The sequence below is a fragment of the Arachis ipaensis genome, chromosome B09, assembly GCF_000816755.2.
Source record: "Arachis ipaensis cultivar K30076 chromosome B09, Araip1.1, whole genome shotgun sequence".
Classification (NCBI taxonomy): Eukaryota; Viridiplantae; Streptophyta; class Magnoliopsida; order Fabales; family Fabaceae; genus Arachis; species Arachis ipaensis.
The window spans coordinates 12,363,353-12,376,561 of NC_029793.2; the positions used below are offsets into that span (position 1 = coordinate 12,363,353).

The 13,209-nt window shown below is 34.5% G+C and overlaps 1 protein-coding gene across 1 annotated transcript; it reads left to right on the forward strand.

Annotated features, from left to right (window-relative positions):
- LOC107617619 (NAD-dependent malic enzyme 62 kDa isoform, mitochondrial) lies at window positions 75–13,209 on the forward strand. The gene is made up of 19 exons (XM_016319426.2): window positions 75–494; window positions 1,444–1,540; window positions 1,710–1,828; window positions 2,842–3,009; window positions 4,812–4,940; window positions 5,590–5,650; window positions 6,497–6,600; window positions 6,724–6,807; window positions 7,290–7,396; window positions 8,007–8,118; window positions 9,061–9,174; window positions 9,574–9,639; window positions 10,349–10,421; window positions 10,525–10,611; window positions 11,656–11,710; window positions 11,810–11,881; window positions 12,103–12,165; window positions 12,252–12,366; window positions 12,851–13,209. The coding sequence occupies exons 1-19, from the start codon at window positions 327–329 to the stop codon at window positions 12,923–12,925; spliced, it is 1,869 nt and encodes a 622-aa protein (XP_016174912.1). The 5' UTR covers window positions 75–326; the 3' UTR covers window positions 12,926–13,209.

A 13,209-nucleotide genomic window follows, 5' to 3' on the forward strand; every position in this document is an offset into this window, starting at 1 on the left:
TCAATAAAACTATAAAAATAACAAAATAATTAAACAAAAAAGAAATAAAAAAATGGTTGACAAATTGGGAAATTCCCCTCCAAAATCAAACCGCAATGAAGGAGAGTAATGGTGGAGAAGACGACGTAGACCCTACTCAGCAGCACCCACTCCCTCTCCGTCCCTCCCTCGCAGTCCCCAGATCAATGCTCATTTCTCGATAGTCAATAAAAATATAATAATACAGAACAGAGGCCCCACTCCATTACTCACTTTGCCGCTTAACATTGACGCACTCGCATCCACACACACTCACTTGGATCTCTCTTCTCTCACCTCACCCAAAAATGCCGATCTTCTCGAACCACGTGCGCCTTTCGTCGTCGCTCCTCCAACGGCTCAAGAGGCACGTGACTGCCGGGGTGCACCGATCTTTCACCACCACGGAAGGGAACCGCCCTACCATCGTCCACAAGCGCAGCCTCGACATTCTCCACGATCCTTGGTTCAACAAAGTATGTATAAATACTCTTAAATTCTCCATCTTAAATTTTGTTAATCGTTATGATGTTAATCAAATTGGATTCATTGCTTTGGGAGCCACTTTTAGCTTAGATGACTTATTAATTTCATCCGAACAACCATAAAATTCTTCATAGTTGCTTGCTTATTAGTTGTAATAGCATATGCATTCAGTAACTATAGGGTGTGTTCGTGTTGTCAAATTATTTTTTCTCCAACAGAAAAATCACTTTTCTCAGTTCTCTCTCTCTCTGTCTCTGTGTGTGCGTGTCTACGCGCTATCTGATCAACTTCTATTTTATTGAATTCAGTGGTAATACTAGTCTTAATCTTGGCATTTAATAGTTTCAACTTTCAGTTTCGGTCAAATTAAGTGCAAACTGCATTATTGTTTGTGTATTACGTTAATACAAAAGAAGTTCAGTTCTGTTGGGTATGTTGTCATAGTAAGAAGGCAGTCCGGTGCAAAGCATCTGGTGTTATGCAGTATGCACGGTCTAGGGAAGGGCCGCTTGTAATGTAGGCAACCTAAACTAACCTGATGTAAATAGCAGCAGCTGTTTTCACGGTTTGAACGTATAACTTTTTATCTTGTGTAAATTTTGTCCAATAAAATTCCTTTTATCTGCTTTCCAACACTTGTATACACTATTATTTTCTTGAATAACCGGTTCCCAATTCCTTTTCAGAAAATCTACCATTCGTAATTCATAAATTCCTTTTTATCCTGCTTATTTTATGGGATACTAGAAAATGCAGATGGATTTTCTGGTAGATTCCGTTTTCTTCATTTGACATTTCTTTGTAGTTGGTCATTAAGTTCTAGGCAGGAGATGATGTGTATTCACTTTTTTTATGTCACATAATTTTCATTTGGAGTGTTTTTATTTTATTATTATTACTATTTGCTAATTCATATTAACTTTGGTGCCTTCACATTAGGGAACAGCTTTTTCTATGACAGAGCGTGATCGTCTTGATCTACGAGGACTGCTTCCTCCAAATGTTATGTCTCCCAATCTACAGATTGAACGATTCAGTATGTACTTGTACTTTCCTTGGTCTTATGCCAATGTTGAACTTGTTCTTTAGCCTTGTGGTTGCTTAGGAGGATGCTTTTACTGCTATTTCTTTTTCTATCCGTAAAGTTATGAATTTTGGACTATTCTGTTTTAATATATCTATTGCTAACATTATTGAATTGATAGTGGTTGATCTGAAGAGACTTCAAGTTCAAGCAAGAGATGGACCTTCTGATCCTAATGCATTGGCCAAATGGCGGATACTCAACCGATTGCATGATAGAAATGAGACTATGTACTATAAGGTATGTTCAGTGTTTTCTGCCTCATTCTTTTGTTAACCAACCAATTTAGGCAGAGATATTGATTGATGATTATTTAGCTTTCAATATTTTCCGTCCTTACAAAATGATGAAGAAAGTGATCAAGGTGTCTATAACATGTGGCATGTAAAACTGCATAGAATTTAAGAGAAAATGGTATGTTACTGTTCCAACTAACATTTGAAGTTTTGAGATGTCAAAATATAATGCCACTCTACGTCACTAGCAGAATCCCAAACTTGGTTTTGGGGGCACTGAATGATGCCAGCTCACTGCCCACATGCAAGATTTAGTTTAACTGTTCAAGTCAGTTAGAAAATGATCCCACATTCAGTTATATCAACCGAAAAAGAGTCAGGCCTATAAGCAGAATTGAATGGAACTGAGTAATTCAACTCATTTTCACATTAGTCATCAAATTCTATTGAGACTCAAACTCTGTTTCCGTTTCCCTTTCCTCTGATTCCCTTCTTCTTCTTCCTACCCTAAACCCTAAACATTTACCTTACAGAAAAGTATAGGTTTTTAAAGGTAGTATAACATTGAAAAATGAATTTCCAGGATGCATCAACAGCAGAAAAGCATTATTATCAACAAAGCATTAATAAAGAGGGTAAAACAAGATATAAAAGCCGTGAGTAAATGTAATTTAGAATAAAATGAGAGATAAAGCAGGCACATGAAGTTTGGCTTTGGTATGAACTAGGGTTCCAAAATGCAGAACCAAATTATTTTCAATTCAGAAACACAGTAACATTAGTGTCAAAACCACCCCGCCCCCCCGGGGGCGGTGCCCGGCCGGAATTCAGTTGATGCTGCATCATGTGGTTTTAAGCCATATCATTTGTTTGTATGTTGCATTCCAGTCATAAATTGGATAATTAAACTTGCCCTGTTTACTTCTCTTTGTAATTAAAGATGTACTGGTGCATATTAATAATCCTGTTTTATCCAAGGAATGGGATTAACTTCTGTGACATGTATTACATGGTTAGGTTTTGATTGCAAACATTGAGGAATATGCACCAGTAGTGTACACTCCAACAGTTGGGCTTGTATGTCAGAACTATAGTGGATTGTTTAGAAGGCCAAGAGGAATGTACTTTAGTGCTGAGGATCGCGGAGAAATGATGTCTATGGTCTATAACTGGCCCGCTGAGCAGGTCCTTAATTATCCGCATCACAGTATCCCATGTAAACATTTAGCTGGTACTTTTACTTATATATATCTATCCTTAATGTCTTAACATGTTTGGTTTGTATAATTAGATTTTATTACTATGTTGTTCGAGTGTAATCGATTTCTAACAATTAGCCCAGAATTATTACTGCTCTGGTTTGAAAAGTACTGTACTAATGTTTCTGTGATCTCTCTAGTCAGAACCATGACCCGCAGCCTTGTTTTTGAAAATTAGCCTTTCAATTAGTGGTCTAGAGAGATGAGATTAATATAGGAAAGGCAATATTGGGACAGGTGAATATGATGTTTATTAGCTTGACCACCTGTTTTCTTTATTGTTTAGAATGTGAAGTAAAGTCTCCATTATCCTTTAAGTTTGACATTGACCATAAGAATTTTAACAAGTTAAGCTTTCAAGTTGGCAAATCATTTCATAGTTCATACTTTCTTTGGGTTTCTAAAGTAATCTTACTACTTTTATCACCTCAATGTGCAGTCCATTAGTGCACTGAATTCTTGGTATGAAACTGTGCTTGAAGAGAAGTCTTGTGGCATCTTATTCCAAATTCACCGCTGATGCAATTATCAAGTGCATTAGCACAAGCTGCTTGTGCACAGGACTACCCTTTTATTATTATCATATCCAAATAAAAAGGTGCAATTTAGTACAGAGACTCTGACTTGGTGGCAATTGTGAATGATAGATTTATGCAGCCAAAATTGCAAGAATAGAGGCTTTTTCTATGATTTGAACCCATGACTTTCAACTTAGTAGGAAACTACTTTACTGTTATGCCAAGGTTCACCCTCTAATAATTTTATCCACATACACCAAGAGAGATATAGGTACTCGAAAAGCAGCAGAAAATATGGAGTGATCAAAATGGCTTCTTTGATGTACAAATTGCTAGATATTCTGACTATACTACCCAAACCAAATGCTTGGTGATTATATAAGGCAACATAATGATCTATCAAATCCACTAACGTACTCGCCCATTGCTCAACAAACAGCAGGCTTTGGTACAAATACTATTCTTTGTGCAGTTTGCTATGAACAGTGGCTTTTCTTCCAGATCTGATATGATGTGATGACTGTCTGCAAGAGATAAATATTCCATAGAAGCAGGGCTAGCAGCTGGACGAAAAAATACTTTAACAGCTGGGAGTTTGTTCTTTCAATTAAGCAATTTGATTTGTGTTTTGATCAAAATGGATTTTAAAACTCTGGAATTTTCGTGAGAGAACCAAATCTTGAAGGATTTATTATAGAGAGATGCTGCCTACGGAAAACTATGGTTAGAATCTATGATAGAAATCAAGGGATTGCTGGGTGAAATTACTTGTTGTGTTTTCTTTGGTTAATGCTTTGTGCTGTGCTACATTAAAAAGTGAAAGAGATTAATGGTATTTTAGACCTCAACGTTGCGCTCAAAATTTTTTGTTTGTTATGTACTTCCATTAATGTGGTAATGGCCATGTAATATTTTTGGCACTTCCTAAATTTATCAACAACCACTGTTGGTTTCTGTGTTATCCGATGTTGGGATGTTGCTGATTGATTTATTTTAACCGAATGAAGATACAACTGTTTTAATATTTTTTGAAATTGTATGATAAAATTTCTGTCCCTTGCGTATCATGTTACACTGAAGACATCATGCTCAATTTTCTTCTTTCATTGGAATATATCTAATTTATTAAATATTGATCAATGTCCCGGGATGATAACCAGAAACTTATTTGATTACGAAATTGAGACATCTCTTTTTATGTTCTTTTCAGGTTGATATGATTGTTGTTACTGATGGGAGCAGAGTTCTGGGACTTGGAGATCTTGGAGTTCATGGCATTGGCATTGCCATTGGGAAGCTTGATCTGTATGTTGCAGCTGCTGGGATAAATCCTCAAAGGGTATAATGTTGCACATTTTCCTTTTATTCTTTCTTTCAAGCTGTTCAAATTTTGACAAAATTAACAGCTAGAAGTTGTCTGTGTTAAAATATCCAAGTTTTGTTTTAAATGTTGTGATAAATAGTTAAAAAGCCTTATTTGATCGAAGTTGCTTTTTACCTTAAATACTTATTTTTTGTTTCTTTTTCCGTGTTTGATTCCAAGTATTCCGTCCTGTACACTATAACTGTCACTTTGAAGAAATTTTCTTGGTTCAATATATTGGTCATTCTCACATTTCAATGAAGTATTTATTAAGCACCTTCCATCACTACCTTCCATGCAATATTGACCACAATAATCAATGAAACATTTACCCTATGTCTTAGTAATCAATTCTTGATTGTTGGTTCCTTAATTAATGTGTTGATAACCAAAGTGATGGATATTGTGAACTGGGGGAAGTACCTAACTACCTATTAATTTCCTTCTTGTGTATAGAACAGCGTTGCGGTGTTTTTGGAAGACCTTCCTTTATACTCTTGTTGGTTCTTCCACTACAAGTGTTCTTAATTATGATAATAGTTTCATATCTGCTTTAATACTTGGTGGAGTGGTGCAGATATTCTTCATTTTGTTTTCAATTCCTTCCTATTTTTTCTTGCCATAGGTTCTTCCTGTCATGATTGATGTTGGTACTAACAATGGGAAGTTACTCAAAGATCCCTTGTGTAAGTCTTTCAATATCCACTTGGTGAATGATATTGCTTATTGAATGAGTGTTGAAATTAATGTATGTTGGGGTTGTCCCTACCTTTATTCAAATATATACTTTCTCCATTTATATATATTATAATTTAAGAAAGTGATTTAAAAGCATTGAAGTTACAAAGATAAAGGGTATTTTACAAGTTACCTTTAGTTTATTGTCGCACTTAATCTCTCTCTCTTCCTCTTTTATACTAATATATCTCCCTGTCACTTATTCCAATCATGTTATTGAATAGGGTTGTAATTGAGTTAAAAATAATTAATGCCGCAGTGCATGAAATTCAACCATCAAGGTGTCACTCACTCCAACCATGTTATTGACTAGGGGTGTAATTGAGTAAAACATAATTACTGGCACAAGTGCTTGAAATTCAATCATCAAGGTGTCAAGTTTATCAGACAACTTTTTTTTTTTTGTACGTGCATGTCCTTTTCTTCACAACCATGTGATTAGAGACAATATTTAATAAATGAATGACATCATTTGAGTATAGTTTCTCAGCCTTGACCAAGTGATCATGTCCTTGCCCTTCAAACGAAAATCACAGAGCAGCATATCAGGATTTTAAATATGATGTTAATAATATATTATGGAACACTATATTCTTATATGTTTAATGTATTTATGATTCTTTGTCTATAATAATATATAGCATCTGTTGTGTAGTTGAGACATGGTTTCTCCCAAATCTGTCATTGTCTACTCCCTTTTTCTTTCAACATCTATGACGACTGCTTATGCTGGTCCCCTCTACCTATTATCACAAGCTTTCTAAGTCTAAACATGGTTAAACATTTCTTTGTAGATTTGGGATTGCAGCAACACCGCCTTGATGGGGATGACTATGTTGCTGTTGTGGATGAATTCATGGAGGCTGTCTTTACTCGCTGGCCAAATGTGATTGTGCAGGTATTGGAGTGATATTTGGAATAGATATTGTAACTTGAATTTGTTTTCAATTTTTGACCTTATTCATAGGGCTACTGTTTTCTGCCATAAGGCTAATATTTATTTATTGTCGTGTGGCTGCAGTTTGAAGATTTTCAAAGCAAGTGGGCATTTAAGTTATTACAGCGGTACAGAAATACCTACAGAATGTTCAATGATGATGTGCAGGTATAAATTTCTTTATATAAGATCATAAAATGTTTCACACACTTTCATTGGTAGATTTTTAGACAAACAAGTTTTGTGGGATATGGTTAGACATTCTGCCTTATCTGGATAATTTGGTGTAAACCTTGTGATCAATTTAATGGACTTCCCCTCTTAGACATGTTAAGAGATTGGAAAGCTATTATTCATTAATATTATTTATGTATGCATGATCAGATGATGTATAATTCCATCTTTTGTAAATAATTGATGTACTTTTAAATATGTATTTAAATGTTATGGATGCTAATTTTTGGGACAAGCAATTAAATCTATAGTTTTCCTTTAAGTATACCATGGCTTGGAGATTTTGAAAAGGAGAATCTCAATGTTGCAAGTTATGTGAATTATTATGAATTTACCGATTTATGCATAAAGTGGAATTTTGTATAGATACTATCATGGTATCCCACATAGTTGAATGGGTGAACGTTTGCATGCAGGGAACTGCTGGTGTTGCAATTGCTGGACTTCTAGGTGCTGTAAGAGCACAAGGGAGGCCAATGATTGACTTCCCAAAGCAGAAGATTGTTGTTGCTGGTGCTGGAAGGTTAGTTAGCCATTTTGTGAAATCATAAAGTAGCATTTAGGATTTGACCTGAAAACTTTTTCTTATAGCACTACTAAGATGCAGTCTGCAATGCAAAAGTATCCTTAGGAGTTGATACATACGATAAAGATATACAACTAACTAGTTAAACATGTTCTTTAGAATTGATTAATAAAGAAATTTTATCAAAGAGGAGACGGTGTAAATGACGTGCAATATTTGGGGACAAAACAAGAGCATGCACTTCTGAAACTTCCCGTTTTTGTCAATTCTGTCAGGAATGGCTGCCCGAAGAAAAATATAGTTCTTTGAGAATCTTGTTTTCAAAATGGATCTTTCAGAGTGCAAGACTTTGTTGCTTCCGTGTTCTTAACAAGGTTGTTGGGATCTCAAACTTCTGTTCCAGAGAGTTTTGAGGGTAAAAGGAGTTTGATATTAGAAAGGAACAAACAAAGTGTAAACCTTTTAAGTTATTGATAGCTTGGGTTGGGAGCTATGTATAAAGTAGCTTTGTTATCACATTATTGTTTGTGAAATCCCTCCAAATTGAATTGCCAATTTTGCTCTGTATTGCTTTATTGCTTCTTTGATTTTATTTTTATTGCTGCAGTGCTGGAATTGGGGTTCTCAATGCTGCAAGAAAAACAATGGCAAGGATGTTGGGGAATAATGAGATTGCTTATGAGAGTGCAAAGAGTCAATTTTGGGTCGTTGACGCAAAGGTATTGTATTTCCTGGTACTTGTAGTTTAATTCTTGTTTTCCCTATTGGTATAAAATAGTTCTTTTTAGTTTCGACAACTGATGATTTATACTTATGTTACATTAATTAAATACTTACATTTTTAGTTTAGTTCTTGTATTTTAAATACTTATTTTATCATTAATTGAACCGAATACCCTGTCCAGCTGCAATCTAATAATCATTGATATGACATACATGATACATTTTAGAAATTAATTTGTAAACATTTTAAAAGTCCAAAAATGTTTTAAAAATTCAGAAGGGAAAAAGAAAAAAACTCGCTTGCTTTCTGTCATGATATGCCAAAATGCATTCATGGTTGAAAAGTTTCTAATACGCCTCCTCACATAATAGCCAATCTTTTTGTCTTGAGGCTTGGACAAAAATACACAGGTCCACAGATACCTTGTATTAATATTGATTTTTATTCAAAAGAATGGGCGAAACAGAAATTGAAATTTATACCTTTTTGTCTTAGAAGCTTTGATATTATGTTATGAACCATCTCTTCCAAAACTTAAAACTGTTAGGTAGTATATCTAATGGAAAATCAAACTTATTTCACCCTATTTTATTGGATATATTTAATGAGTTAATTATTTATTCAAATGTCCTGTAAACGACTTGTGATTTAAAACAATTGATATCATTAAATATACATACTTGTTTTGCCTTTTTCACAATGAAAGCATTTTATTCTTTTATCACACTGGCTTGCTTTAGATTCCAGTTTTGATTAGTCAATGATTCACTGTTTTTCATCTTAAACATCACCTCACTTTCCCTCTTTTAGCACTTTTGAAGATGTCAAAAAATAGTAGCCTGTGAAATTTTAAGTTTTTAACTTAAATGAGATTTTTGGCAGGTTTTTATGGATTACAAGTCTTATTCAGTTTGCTTATTGTTTTTACCAAATACAGGGGTTAATCACTGAAGGACGGGAAAATATTGATCCAGATGCCCTACCTTTTGCAAGAAATTTGAAAGAAATGGATCGTCAAGGACTCAGGGAAGGAGCAAGCCTTGTGGAAGTGGTTTGTGAAAATTATCTCTTTACTTGATTTACCAATTTTGAAAATCACAATGAGATTGATCAATGGAATAATATTGATAGTTTTTCCCTCTAGAATGTCGAGACTAAGTTAGTATCACTCAGTTTTATATGGAAAAATTCTTAGCACGAGTATGATGATCACAATAATTGTTCTCACTCCTAGTTCAGTTAAGGTGCCATAAAATTGAAGAATGATGACTGCAGAATATTTGTTAGATTGCATGCTAATATTTACTGTGGGAGTTATTAGCTTGTAGACTCCTTATGTAAAGTTACAACATGCTTCTGTAACACTTATTTGTCTGAATTTTCTGTGTTTATGATGGTAAGAATTGCTGAGCTGCTTCCTTAATATATTCTTGCTGAACATCGGTAACAGGTCAAGCAAGTGAAGCCTGATGTCCTTCTGGGATTATCTGCTGTTGGAGGATTATTCTCAAAAGAGGTATATATATCTTGTACTTAAATTTAACCATTGATCGAAAACTGTAAATATAGGAATTGACACACTTTACTAAGTTTTTTATAATTCAGATTATTAATACAGCATCCTTCTATTTGATATTATATGAAATTTTCAATTCTGTGTGGTATAACAAAATCCATGCCTTCCCTTTGCTGTTAAGTGAGGTTGGCTAAATGGATAAAATGGTGATATTTTGGTCTGTAGAATTTGTATAAATAATTGAAGATAAAATGGAACTCTCCGGAATGATGCATGTGTTAGACGTGTTTTGCCTGAAAAGCGTAGCTATCATATGTGTGGAGTAGGAATGTGTCTCTGGCATGTGACTAATGTGTGGCACTGGAAATCTACAGTTGTTGGAAATAATTCGCAGTAATTATCCATATTTGAAACTATGCATGGAATTTCTCCCTAATGACCATGTAGTGTTTCTAAGCACTCAGGCATTTGAACCCAAGTAATTATGACACGTTGTTACACTCCTCCCCTTTTTATTTTTCTACTAACTACAACAGAAGCAGCAATGCGTGGAAGAAAATGATCAGCCCCTTAGTTTCAATGCTTGCATAGAAACTACAAAGAATTACTAATAAATCTGATCCCTTAGCCCAAGGGATGGAATTCAGAAGTAGAAATGAGTTGTTAACTTACTTTGACATGGTACTGATGATGACTTTCTGTTATGTAGGTATTAGAGGCCCTCAAGGATTCAACATCAACAAGACCAGCTATATTTGCCATGTCAAATCCAACAAAGAATGGTATGGCTATTTTATCTACTCTTGTTTTCTTAATATCACATACTATTGCAGCGGACAACATATGTTCATAATTGCTTGTATCATGTCCCTCGTCTTTTGACAGCTGAATGCACCCCTGAAGTAGCATTCTCCATATTGGGTGACAACATTATTTTTGCAAGTGGAAGTCCGTTCAGGGATGTGGATCTTGGTATGCTACAACTATACATTCTCCCCGCAAGCTAATCTTTATAGTTTAATAGTAGTTCCTTCATGAAATATCCTAATGCAGAAAGTTTCCTTAATGGTTGCTGGAAATATACAAACCATGATAATTGCCTATAAACATACAATAAATTTTCTTAATGGCACAGACACACTGCCATTAATATTTGGCTTCCTTTCTTCTACCAAAACCAGCAAACCTGATCAACAGAAAATTGATCCAAAGTTTCAGGACAATTCCAAACAATGAATTCCATTGGAAATTAACCATAGAACAGTGCATAACTAGATGCATGTTTTGATTTTGAACTATATTCAAGACAAAAGATTTGAGTTTAATCTATCAATGGATCCATTTGGACAACCTTTAAAAGTAAACATCCATTGACACCCCACAATATATTGTCTTTCATTTTTTTGATTAAAAAAAATAATAAATAAGATGAGAAGGATAATACTAATAGGGGGATAAGGGATCCCCTATACAAAAGCAAAAACAAAAAACTAAAGATTTATTTATAAAGCATAGCTTTCCAATCTCTCAACATGTCTGAGAGGGAAGGTCCCCTATAAAGATCAAGAGTTTTACATCAACTAGTTGCTAGGTGTCCAATTCTATACGACAATATATGTACTTGCTAGTTTTGGACCTAGTTCTCATGCTTGGTTAGATTTCTGAGTTTGTTGCTTGTCAGCAACCTTGGTGGCATGTTGATTAACTTGTGGTTTTATGGATGATAACCTAAGAAAGCATCTAATATAGGTTTAACTAATTTTTTATGTGAGTAAAGTTCTTGTTTCTTAGAAAGCAAGCATTGTATTTTGTTTCACCTTGTTATAATTGATTTTTGTTCTGCCATGCATTTGAAGTTTGAACTGTGAAAATCTTCTGTACGTTTTAAATAACTAGTTCATCATAGAAGTGTCTTTTGTTTTCTTTATTTTCTCTTGGGGCAACTTACAGCTGTAACTTAACAACTTAGGGGTTTTTTTTTTTTTTTTTTTTTTTTTTTTTCTTTTTTTTATGTAGGAAATGGTCGCATTGGCCACTGCAACCAGGGAAACAACATGTACCTCTTTCCAGGGTTAGTTGGAAATTTTACTTATAAACTAAAATTTTCTCTATGTTGTGCTGTTGTATTAAATATGGTTAGTTTCCTCAATAAGTTATGTTTTTGTTCCAGCATTGGTCTTGGAACACTCTTGTCTGGTTCTAGAGTCATCTCCGATGGTATGCTACAGGCTGCTGCTGAGCGGTAAATCTTTCTACATTTAATAAAATTTGAAAATACTAGTATGAAAAGAATTTTCTGGTGAAAAGATTATTTATGCATCATAACTACTGCCATGTCATGCATAACAATTTATGTGTACTTCGGATGCTCATGAGTTATGGCACCACATTGCGGTTTAACTTTGAAGGATTATCTTATACACTTTTTTTTTATTATGTATGGTTGATTATTGGAAACTGAAGTTTGGCAGCATATATGAGTGATGACGAGGTCATCCAAGGGATTATTTTCCCCTCAATATCCAGGTATCAATTGACTTTTCTTAGCTCTATGTAGACTGGAAGCTAGTTAGAAAGGAGCAACATCTTTCTCTAAACATGTATATCTGCAGAATTCGAGATATCACGCAAGAGGTAGCTGCTGCTGTTATTAAGGAAGCTGTGGAGGAGGATCTAGCTGAAGGACACAATGGCATGGATGCTCGAGAGCTCCGCAAACTCAGTCAGGTAAATTAACTGTGGGTGAACATAGCATTTAAACTAGTAACATTCACCATAAGATGGTTGAAATTTAATGTCTCCATCAACTTTAAATTGGCTTTTTATTTTACCCATTATTTTAATGTCTTCTGCATAAATTTCTTCATGGTCAGGCTCACCTTACAAAAATGGAGAATAATATAACCTCAACTATTTAACATATAAATTCCTATTGGGGCAAAAAAAAAAATTAATTAATAAATAATATAAGATACAAATTTCTGTTTCGAGGTCAAATGAAAATGTTGGAAATCTGGACTGAGTTATAGGAATCAGTCGGTAACAATCTTACTTGTTGGCCATATGAGAGATAGCACTGCAATTTATCTTTTCATTATCTTTGTAATAGGATTGTCTTAATAATAACGTACTTTGTGTTTTAGAATCATGCTTACGAAATTTTCAAAAATTCACATTCTAAAGTGCACTTGCTTTTTTGGGGGAATTGCAGAATGAAATTGTGGAATATGTGAAGAAGAACATGTGGAATCCAGAGTACCCGACACTAGTTTACAAGCAAGATTGAGTAATCAACTTGGTTGATTACTGCAATTTCTCCCATGAAACAAGTATGCTTCGATCAGTTTCACCGTTGCACTGCTTAGGGCAGAAGCAACGTTGCAGATTTAATTCATTAAGTTCTCTAATAGTTTTCTCTTGATTTCTGGATCTATCTTGAAATTTTATGTACAAAACTATAGACATCCAACAAGAAACATATGGTTGATGTTAAGCACTTAGCTATAAAACTTTGTGATCATTTTTACCTAATATTTCAAGTTAGAGAGAGAGAGAGAGAGAGAGAGAGAG

Excerpts from the sequence above, each read along its gene's own strand:
- LOC107617619 (XM_016319426.2), top strand. The coding sequence starts at position 327 with ATGCCGATCTTCTCGAACCACGTGCGCCTTTCGTCGTCGCTCCTCCAA. Across the intron at positions 10,422-10,524 it reads GTCAAATCCAACAAAGAATG|CTGAATGCACCCCTGAAGTA; the intron begins GTATGGCTATTT and ends GTCTTTTGACAG. Across the intron at positions 10,612-11,655 it reads GTTCAGGGATGTGGATCTTG|GAAATGGTCGCATTGGCCAC; the intron begins GTATGCTACAAC and ends TTTTTTATGTAG.